This window comes from Falco punctatus, assembly GCF_963210335.1.
Source record: "Falco punctatus genome assembly, chromosome: 6".
NCBI classification, from domain to species: domain Eukaryota; kingdom Metazoa; phylum Chordata; class Aves; order Falconiformes; family Falconidae; genus Falco; species Falco punctatus.
In genome coordinates this window covers 57,781,321-57,792,284 of record NC_137585.1, presented here as the reverse complement: position 1 = coordinate 57,792,284, position 10,964 = coordinate 57,781,321, and the positions used below count along the sequence as shown (strand labels likewise).

Genomic DNA, 10,964 nt, shown 5'->3' with positions numbered 1-10,964 from the left:
GACATATTTGACCCTAAATCCTTACCTAGAACACACAAAGGTGATGACTTGTTGACAGTAACAAAACATCAGAGGACTGTAAGTAAATTTTTCTTTTGTCTTTCTCCAGAAGTTGGCTAAATCATAATTTGCACTGCACCAGTCACTGAGGGAAGTAAGTATAGTGCCCTGCTTGTTTTTCCTATATGTCCTGGGCACATTGGAACTGTAGTTGTGAGGACACAAGTGGGGTGCATCGCATGGATAGACTTCTTTTGTTCACTTCTTTTAGCTTTCATTTCTAGTAGTCAGAACTAATAAGATTAAACTGGAACAGGATGTGCTGCAATTTGTGTATACCCACAGCAAATTATCATCTCAGTAGAGGAAGCAGCAGAAATCTCGCTACTTAGCAGGGCATCTGAGGCACAATACCTACAAGAGATATTACTGAGATGACAGGGCTCAAATACCACTCCTTGTTCAAAAATCCCCTTGATCATTTTAATTCCCCATATTGGGCAGAAATCAAGATCAAGTGCTGTCTTCCAGCCTAAGCCTTTTTTCATTTATGCTGCTGTCAAGCGAACGACCTGGCTGTATGTATGTGAACAGCCGTGTGGGGGCTGGCAAAGGAAGCTCATTTGCATACATACAGTCACACATGCAGTTGCATCTAGATATCAGGCCCAGTGCAGCCCTTCCCATCTTTATGTGAAGATTTCCACAAAGGTTCATTGAAAGCCAGTTAGAAGCATACAAGCTCTGTTAATCTCCTTTGTTATTTTCTACTTAGGATGCATCATTTCAGCTGCAGGCCTGATGGTGCGTGTATGCTGCTTGTCACATCCTGCAATAGGCTGTAGATGGATCACTTGCCGGGTGACCCATCTGCTGCTTCCCCTCAAGGTTAGCCTCCAGTGACCCTTTTGATCAATTAAGCTCAACTTTAGAAACCGATCTTGTTACAGTTCTGTTTCACATCTGGCCTCTTTATGTGGGTCGCTGATACCCATGCAATCCAATTGCTAAGTGTCTCCCGAGTACGTGTTGCATCAGCCTGGTCTGAACCACTTGCCAGAGTTCAGCAGGTCTCAAGCAAACGTTACTTTACTCCTGTATCAGCCATGACTTCCATCACACAATTTCCGCTAACTGCTTATTTTACACCACCAGGCGTTTCGCAGTATATCGAAGGGGAGGATCGGCTCCACTGCACACACAAACCCACACCTCGCCGTGGCCCTCCCAGACATGCCACATCTACCGGGACGAGCCGCATCAGCGCTGCGGTACCGGGCAGCCGCAAACCCCACCGCTCCGCGGCCCGGCGAGCTCCGACCGCTGCTTCGGCAGGGCGCTGAGGGAGAAGCCGCCCCCCTCGCTGCCGCCTCCTGCCCGTAGTGCGGCTGGAACGGGAGGTCTCTCCCTTCCACAAGCCCGTCTCCCGGTGGCGAGCGGGCGATCTTCCACCCACCCCCAGCCGTCGCCGCTTCCCGCCGCCCCGACTTGCCCCTCGCCTCAGGCGGCGCCGCGGCGGCAGGTCAGGGCAGCCGCCCGCCCGTGCGGCGCTGCGCATGCGTAGCCCGCTCCCAGGCATGCTCACTGGCGGGGGCGGGGGGAGCGGGACGCGGCGGCGCGGCGCTGCCCGGCTCGGCTCGGCTCGGCTCGGCTCCGCTCCGCTCCGCTCCCCTCAGCGCGGCTCGCACCATGCGGCGGGCGGTCGCGTGCCTCCGGGCGCTGTGTCTCCTGCTCCACCTCCGCGCCGCAGGTGAGGGGGGCGGCCGGGGCCGGGGCCGGGCGGCGGGGCGGGCCGGGCCGGGCCGGGCCGGGGCGGGGCGGGCGGCGGGCACCCTCCGGCGCACCTGTTGTGGCTGTGGCGGGGGGGCGGCCCCGCGGGGGCTCGGCGCGCGCCGGGGTGACGGCCGCCGGCCCCGGCCGGGCAGCGGCGGGAGGCGCGAGCGCCTTTCAGCACCGCGGACAGCGGGCGGCGGCGGGGCGGGCGGCGGGCGAGCCCCGAGCCCCGCGCCCCGCGGAGCGGCCCCCCCCCCCCCCCCCCGGCCCCGGATCGCGGCGACCCGGCCGGCGGCTGGGGCAGCGCGAGCAAGTCCCGCCTCTCGGTCCCTCTTTCTCCTGCTTAACATTTGGTGGCTTTTTAAACCGCCGGGCGGACGGAGGGCTCGCGGCAGCAGGGTTTCGCAGGGGGAGTTGCGGCTGCGGCGGCGGGCGCTGGGCTGCGCGGTGCGGTGCGGCGGGGGGCACGCACCCGCTGCTTGGCTGGCAGCGCGCGTGCTGCCTCACAGGTGCGGGGGGCCGCCAGCGCCGGCGCCAAGTTCCGCCGCCGGTTGCATTCTGATAGTCGTGGCTTGTATTTCTGGCGTAAACCTTGGGCACGTCATGAAAAACGGGGTGTTTGTTCAGGGTCTCTCTCTCTCTCCCCTGTGTGGACTTAAGCATATATACTCTTGGGAAGGAAATAAAATCTCGGGTGACCGTATAATCGAGTTAAGTTCTCAATCGGTAGAGCCGAAGAGTTTCTTTGTTTCATCATTTACGGCAAGCTGCTTCTGAAGTAGCAAATGGCTGTTGCACCCTGCTTGTAACTTCACTGAAGTTTAATTGAGAGCAACAACTAAATGCACAGGTAATAATTCTTCCGCTCCCGGGAATGTTGTTTTCAGGAGAGATTTTTAAGACACAACTAATTTGCATCATCTTACTGCAGAATCATTGAAAGTAAGAATTGGACTTCGTGTTTCTCTTAATATGGAAGCAGTGCACAGACATGTATTCCATCCCTGCATCCCCCACCCCCCCAAATAAGCTGTGTTATGAAAATAGTTGTTTGTACATCAGGAGGTGGGCGCTGCATTCTGTTGTCAGGAGAAGTGGTTTGCCTCTGTTATATTTTATTGCTCTGGAATATTAAGCTACTCTTCATAAAATCTCAGGAGCCTCTTTCCTTTATAACTGTAGTTAGGAAGCTCACGCTGTTATGCCTTATACTTGTATGTGCAAGGGGTTATCGACTGAAAGCTAGGGAGCATTCCGTGATCCATTTTAACAAAAGCCTTAAGCTGCTTTTAGATAGTTCTTTTACAACATGTATTAAAACGATCACCTGTGCAAAATTAGTGTACATGCCTTCTAATCTCAATATATCCTCTATTAATAGTGCACTTCACATTAGTTTCGATGCTTCGTCCTTCCACCCTACTAATGGGAACTGGGTCTATACCCTGCCAGTAAGCCATTTACTTTCCTTACCAAGTTTTTCATTAATGTGCTGGGAATGCTTGCAAACAAAGCTTGCCCTTTATTATGAAAGTGTCTCTAATAATGAGGAAAAGGGTGGAAAATATATGTTTTTATGGTGTTACTTTCTTCCCTGGGCAATCTTGGAAAATAATTGTTTCAGTGAAGGCAGCACAGGATGGACAGGGGCTGAATTCACCCTTTGTGTGTTGGGCACAGCTCCAGTTGGGTGCAACAACTGTGCTTCCTCTAAGGCAGGGCTAGACATAACTTGCTCTGTTGGAAGTCATTGAAGATGTCACAATAATGAAATAAAATAGCAAGCTTAAACTGTTAAGATTTCTGTATTTCATCTGATGCAAGTAGAGAATTTCATCTTACACAGGCTACCACTATGGACATCTTTTATGTATAGCCTAAACTTTTGAATTATGTGAATTATTGACAGTGATTTTGCAGCCTTGGTTCATGTGGAATCACAAAATGCATTCCACTTGCCACTAGTGCTAGGTCACAAATGATATCCCAAATGTAATTTTTTTTTTAATGTGGTGGAAACTGCTTGGCTTTTTTGTTCTGAGGCTGAATTTATATGAGATGTTTCTAGGGAATGCTACAGACTCTGTCAGCAGACATTAACAAAATCTCCCTTGATATCAGTTGGTGATAATAGATTTTAGAGAAAACATACGTCTGCATTGGCTTGAGCTAATGCCACAGCAAAAAGGATTCATTCTCTAATGTATTTAAATAGTGCTTTGTAATGAAAAGGCAATGCATGTCGTATAGGAAATCTGGTTTCCTATGGAAAGATGATTCTACTACTATTGTGTTACAATAGCCACATATGTATTCACACAAAAAATGGAAAATATTCTTGTCAAAAATATGATCAGAAATATTCCTGTGCTTAAAAAGGTACTGCCTACTAAGTTGATTCAGATACTGATTCCCATAAAGCACGACAGCTGTGTAAACAGAAAATTAAATCCAGTTGTGCTGTTGGTATACCCTTATATTGTTTTCTGAAATCGAAGACACTTGTGTGTGCATCTCTGAAAACAGAATTCGTCCCTTCTGCTGAGTGCAGCAGGTGAAGTAATCAACCTGTATAGAGCTTGCTGTTGGATGAAGACCTAAACCTCTAGTGACTGATTACAGGTCAACATGAACTTTCAACTTACGTTACGCATTGCATGAGAGAGTGCATGACAGCCAGTTTATACTCTTTTTTTTTTTTTTTAGTTAGTATGATCTAATACATGTTCTTGAATTAAAACCTAATGTCTCCCAAGATGACTAGGGAAGCATTGTTTCCTTGTAAAAGAATGGCAGGTGGTAGCAAAAACACAAAGTGATGCATTAGACTAACTTGTAATTAGAGAGCTATTTGAGTCATCCAGATTACTCAACTAATTAACTATTTCACCTCATTTTCTTCTTTACCACATTTCATGAACAGAATTAAAATATATGATTAATTAAATATCCAGTCACAGGAAAGAAGCTTGGAAAATCAACTAAGCTAGAAAAAACCTTAGTTAATAATCACCGTATCAACCCACCACCTGCCTTGTATTAAAAATCTCTAACAGAGCATTTTTGTAGAATTTGCTTTTAAGATGAACAAAGCGTGGTCCTGGAAAAGCAAGAAGTTGACAACTGAAGGTTTGGTTAGGTCATTAAGCCATGGTTTCTTGAGCAAAGGCCTTACACTAGCTTGCTACGGGCTTCTATTACCTCATGTTATTATTTTCATCAGTAAAGAGGTACATCAACAACCTTAAGTCAGTATAGACCAATAGCTCCCTACTAGCCTTTTCAGAGAGGAAGCATGTAGATCCTTCTCTCACCCTCAAGCCCATCAGCGGAATCAGGTAAATAGTAGGTAGGAAATAGTGGCACTTTATCTTCTTGGGGCAATGCTGGAGTAACATGAGGATTGCTTATATCAAGACGGAAATTCTTTGACCATGAACTAAAACTCCTTTGGGTAGAATTCACTAGGTGTAGAAACATATGTTATGAAAATATGTGTGTATATATATATGTATGTTGTGTGTACATATATGACATACATATTTATATGTTTATGTATTTATATTTATGACTGGTTCTCAGTTAATTGTTACCAAAGTCCCAAGGTGAATGTACTAAGTTCTGCTGAGCAGAGACTAGTACTTCAGCATTCCTGGTCAAACATACACTGTGTGGTATTCTCAAGGCTGGAAATTACTTGAGTGGACTGTGGTTTCTACTTAAGTGTTGGGGGGCCTGTTCCCTATAAAATGCACAAGCTCTGTCGCAAAAATAAGAAAATCTGGGGACTGTATTTCTGGGGTTGCGGTGAGATCTGCACAAAATGCATTTGCAATCAGATCCATTTCAGTAACCTCATACTAATGAGTGAATAATGCTACCTTCTAAATACATTTAGAGTGAATGTGAAGGAGATATTGATTTTAAAAATGTATTGGAATTCTGCTTCATTACACTAACATAACCTAAATGAAGCTGGTACTTATAATTGCCTTCTTTAGAAACATATTGCTGGCCATGAGTGGGTGTTTTTACTAGAATAGACATTTGTGCCTTTTATTAGTAGACTCATGGATAATCAGAGGGTAGTCATCTGCCTCTTTAAAGGTTCTGTTGGGGAGAAATAGTTTTATAATTCAGTATCTGACCTCATATTTTTAAGGAAGTATTTAGTTGGAATAGAGACTCTTGTCATGTTTTTACATGTGGAAATTCTTGCTATTCATAATTATGAAAGACATCATCTTCTATGATAGGTTCATGTTCAGTGCATCCGTTAGGAAATTACTGAGATTTGTGATCTTGAAATCCCTCCCTAATTTCATTTGTTGTATTATGAGAAGACTGAAACGTCTTAGACAGCAAAGGCTGGTTCCAGCATCTCTGGAGAGTGAAGCAGGAAACTTGTTGAAAAAATATGAATTGGGCTCTTGGAGGAGTGTGTCGCTCTAGAAGGAGGCTAATGAGATAGCAGTGGGTGGTCATGTTTGGTGGTGGTCCCCTGCCACAGGGATGTTGTGAGGCTTGATGTGGGGAACTAGAAGGAGGGGTAGGGCTCTTACTCCATAAAGCAGTCATTGTTCTGTGGGATTTTCGGCACGGCTTTGGGATAAGTACTTGGAGAAGCTTAATAAGATCTGTTCAGAAATCCTCAGTGTGATTTCCTAGAGCAGTGTTACTGCAAAAAAACACCCAGCCAAAAATTTAAGACTGAACTTGACTCCTCTTCATACCAGCTACTGATTCCCATGGAGATATTATGTATTTCATAGAGTTACTATATATTTACATCCGTGTTATGCATAGCAGAAATTAGCCTCAACCTTCACTTGGAAAATGACAGTAATCACAAAATTAGCAAATTGATGCAGCACTTTCTCACACCTTCTGGGAAAAAAAAGTCTGATGTGAGACTATATGTTAGTATAGATGGATTTGGTACATTAGTGCCAGGGCATAAGTATGGCAGAATACTTCAGTGCCTTTGGGACCAATGTCTCATCTCTTAATTCCCATGAGTAGACCTAGTGAAATCAATGGTCTGTGGTATCCAGTTTCATTATTGACATATCTGGCAGCAGGCCCATAAAATGAAATGCAAAGAGTCTTTTTGAAGAAACATACCACTTGTGCTGAATTCAAATTCATGTAACTGTGGATATTTTTGGCCAGGGCATATTTTTTTTCCCTACTGAAAAGGATAAATTCAGCAAAAATGAATTTGCAGTTGTCTCTATTTTCAGTGAATTGTTTATTAGAAAAGGAAAAAAAATCCTTGCAATCATCACTCCCCCACCCACCTTGTGTGTACTCCCTCCCTCTCTTGGGGGTGCTCTCGCATGCTCACATGTGTGTGCATGTGCTTGTTGCTCTCACATGCACAAACACACATAGAAAAATGAACTGTATATACATGCAAACATTTTGTATTCATTGATTTTGTGTCAATTTTTTGTTTTGGTCAAAAGTTCTGAACATTTTGTTTAAGGGGAAATCAAACTATTTTCCCAGTTTTTTACAGTTGTCTTGTTCTATGCTTGCTTAGCTCTGGTGTAGGTTACTTGCTCTGAATTTTGACATGTCATGGGCACTGTGCTGCAAAAGGGCTGGCCTTTTGGTGACTGGACCTAGCTAGGAAAGTGTAGAACCTTTCCACTGGAACAGGCTGCCCAGAGAGGCTGTGGAGTCTCCTTCTCTGGAGACATTCAAATGCTGCCTGGACACGACTGTGCAACCTGCTGCAGGTGAACCTGCTGTAGCAGAGGGTTGGACTAGATGATCTCCAGAGGTCCCTTCCAACCCTGACCATCCTGTGATTCTGTGTGTGATTCTATGAAGGACTGTGACCTTGTAGCCATGCCATTGCCAGTGACAAAGCCATAAGCTTTGTGCCGAGTTTGCAAGGCCTCATGACTGGGGCTTATCAGACCTGCTGTGCCCAGTCTTCCCTTGTCCTGCCTGTTTTACTCGGTTTAGCTCTGTCAGCAGTTTCTCTAATTGACCAAGCATCTATAGCTGTTCAAATCTTTTTTATTTTTTCATGGTACAACTCTACTTTATACAGGTAGCAGTAATACAGGTTTGGTAGAACAGCAGAGGCACTGAGTGCAGAGGCATGGGATGCAGCATGGAGTGCAGGTGTGGGGTGCTAAGAGATGGGGCACAGGCTGGGCACTGAAGACCCCGTGCTATAAAAAGCTCAGTAATAGGTAAAAATACAGACCTGGAGCTTGAGAAAACTGGTTTTAGGGGTTAACAAAGAGAGCAAAGAAATAGTATCTAGCATGCGTACTTCGCACATTTTATAGTAAATTTAAATGTAACCTGGAGCTGCAGACCAATTGAAGAAAGAAAAAGGTGTAAATGCATGTTAGCAAACAAATATATATACATATGGCCCTAAGAGGAAGGAAGAAGAGAGGAGGAAGAAGAATCCACCAGCACAAACATCATATTCCTTCTGGCAAAGGACTCCAGGTGCTGAAAACTCCTAACATTGCCCCATTGCCAACACTAGTGTGAAAACGCTGACCTTAGGACCCAGAGAAGCAGAGTGTGGGTGTGGGTGTGTGAACCTTACATCAGCGAAAGGGATAGATAATTTTAATTGTATTATTGCTATTATTGTGACTTTTCCTGTATTATTATTATTTGTTTTCTATAAAAGTTAGATCTAGACTAACAGTGCTGCTTGAATTAGATTATGATTGTAATTATGCTAACAATAAACTCTCAGCTTTGCTTACATGTATAAGGTGAGCTTCATCTTTGTTCAAGAGCAAAGCTTTGAATGTAATAGAGCTGAGAAATTCTAGCTGAAGGAGGGTGTGAGAAGCTACGCAGGAATATGCCTGATGAAAGTTCATTAGGTCTAGCAGCCTACTTTGGGTGAGGAATAGCTTCATTTGTATTGCTGTAACGGGTTTTGTCTGAAGAGGAAGCTGTGTTGTGAAGGAAGGATCTGATCAGGCTTTGTGTTTTGGCATTATTCTTTGAATGATGGAAACAGTCACAAGCCTGCAAGTCCCTCTGCTACAAGGGCTGTGGTATGTGTGAAAGTATTTTCTCAGATGAATTCTTTTGCCAGTTCCAAAACTTCCAGCATGTTGCTTCATGCACGTGCTATCAAACCAGCAAGTGGATTGATTAATATTTTTCACCTTTTGGGTTTGCCTGATTTGCCTCACAAAAGCACTTTTGAAAGTATGTTCTGTTATCCAGCTAATGTTGAAGTCATATTCTAGCCACTGTTTAACTGCATTTTATTGGTAGTGATTTTTGGTCCACCTTGCTAAAGATGAACAGTAGTTTGTGTTTAGCTAAAACTGCATAGCCTATCCTAATGAGATTTAGATTTGATTGATGTACTACTATGCTGACAGTAAGACATATTTTTAACTAGTCAGTACAGATGCAAGGCATATTGCCACCAGAGAGCTTTTCTTTTCATTTGTGCTTTCAACTTCCTGTAAAACATTTTTATTTCCCACCAGATATGTTGATTCCTCTGATGTGTTTTGGTTGGTTTTGTTTTTTGGTTTTTTTTTTTTCTCCCAGTAAGACAGATGAAAAAGGTATAAAAGCAATACATTTTGTATCTTTTAAAGTCACAGCCAAAGGAAGATCCTGTTGCTTGCGTCAGAAGGCTGCCCTCACAGCCCAGAGAAGACAGAAATCTTTTAAACCTGTAGTAGTGTTTATCCTGTGTCTAGTAATTACCAGTAGTGAGCACTTCCCTTAGCATCTTTGTCATCAGGACTCCTGAGAGTTAGAGCCATGCTCAGGAATGGCTAGCATGACATTAAGCATTTTAGCATTCCCCTTTCTCTGGGCCAGCATTTATTTGGCCCTTCTATGGACAAGAGAGAACTGCGAATTCTGCTCTGCAGGGTGTGAAGCTGTTTGCATTTCAATGGACTAAAAAGAGGCAGGCAATGAATCTGTTAGAACATTGGCGTTATTGGAGAGGATTGATCAATGGTCTGCATAAGTACATTGACCTGCCTCTCACAGTGACCCTGGGTGCCTGTTCAAGAAGAGGTGAACCACTGTGCAAGAGGTGATAAAGACCACGCCTGGCCAAAGTCAGAGGCTGGTTTACAGGGTGTGAAGAAAGGTTGTATAGGACAAAGAGCATCTTTCAGAATGGTGAGCTGAACAGAAAGGAAAAAAGCATGGGGGACCTGAGGATATGAAATTTAATTACCAAAGTTTAGCAGGTCTTTTTAGTGAAAATGTGAAATTATTTGGCAACAGCATTAAGTATTGTAACTCAAATTAAATTTGAATTAAATGTATCTTTGAAACCAATCAGTCAAGTTTCAGCATGTTTTTCCCTTATGAAATGACTACATTTTCTGTCTTTTTTCCTCCAATTTCCAGCTTGTTAGCGTGAAAATCTCAAGCAGTGTAATATACTAAGATACCTGTAACTATAAACAGACTTCAGTGTTATTATAGAGCTAGTTACAGTATTGAGTTTTAAAGCATATGCACTATGTGTCTATATTCATTTGTGCATTTTACTTACTAATTGGGTCTAGCACAGCAGTTCTGTGGATGGATTTGGGGTGACTGCACTTCTTAGAAGCAGTAAATATACAGTATACCTCTCATTACAGATAATGGGAATGTTCAGGAACTTACCTTGTTATGAATCTAATTTGTTCAGATTAAAACAAATAACACGACTTAAGACAATGACCTCAAATTGTTTTTCCAGATACACACCAAGACTTTAGACACCATTATCTTGGCCCTATCAGTTTTACAAAAGAATCTTATGTCCCACTGGGACTCTCCTTTTCCAGTCAAATAAAGCTCTGGTCTCTGACTCTAGAGAATGTGAGATTAAAAAACCCCTGTAAAATGGTAATATTTTTATGTTTAAAAAAAAGAAAGCCGTGCCATGTTACTTTCTAATGGATGTTGATTATCTTGAAGTTTTTTATCTATTTTGGAGAAAGTGAAGGTATTTGAGAATTGGGAGTCTTACCAATTTTCTGGCAGGTTGCTTTAAAATAAAATGTCAACTGTCTGAGACTACTCAGGGAGTCAAGACAGTCTAGAAGAACCTTAGGATTTCTCTGTTAAGCAGACGCCAACTGGGGCAGTCAAATGTGCCCACAACATCTTTCACATCAGATTTACCATTTATTGTAGACTTTCATTTCTGCATATATAATACAAAT

The 10,964-nt window shown here is 43.6% G+C and overlaps 1 protein-coding gene across 1 annotated transcript in view; it reads left to right on the top strand.

The window, feature by feature from the left end:
• The first annotated feature begins 1,674 nt into the window (after positions 1 to 1,674).
• Positions 1,675 to 10,964, top strand: part of PTPRR (protein tyrosine phosphatase receptor type R) — a 147,232-nt gene continuing 137,942 nt past the window's right edge. Inside the window, exon 1 of the mRNA XM_080392677.1 lies at positions 1,675 to 1,750. Coding sequence (XP_080248803.1) covers positions 1,690 to 1,750 — 61 coding nt within the window. The 5' untranslated portion in view covers positions 1,675 to 1,689. The remainder of the gene's footprint in view (positions 1,751 to 10,964) is intronic.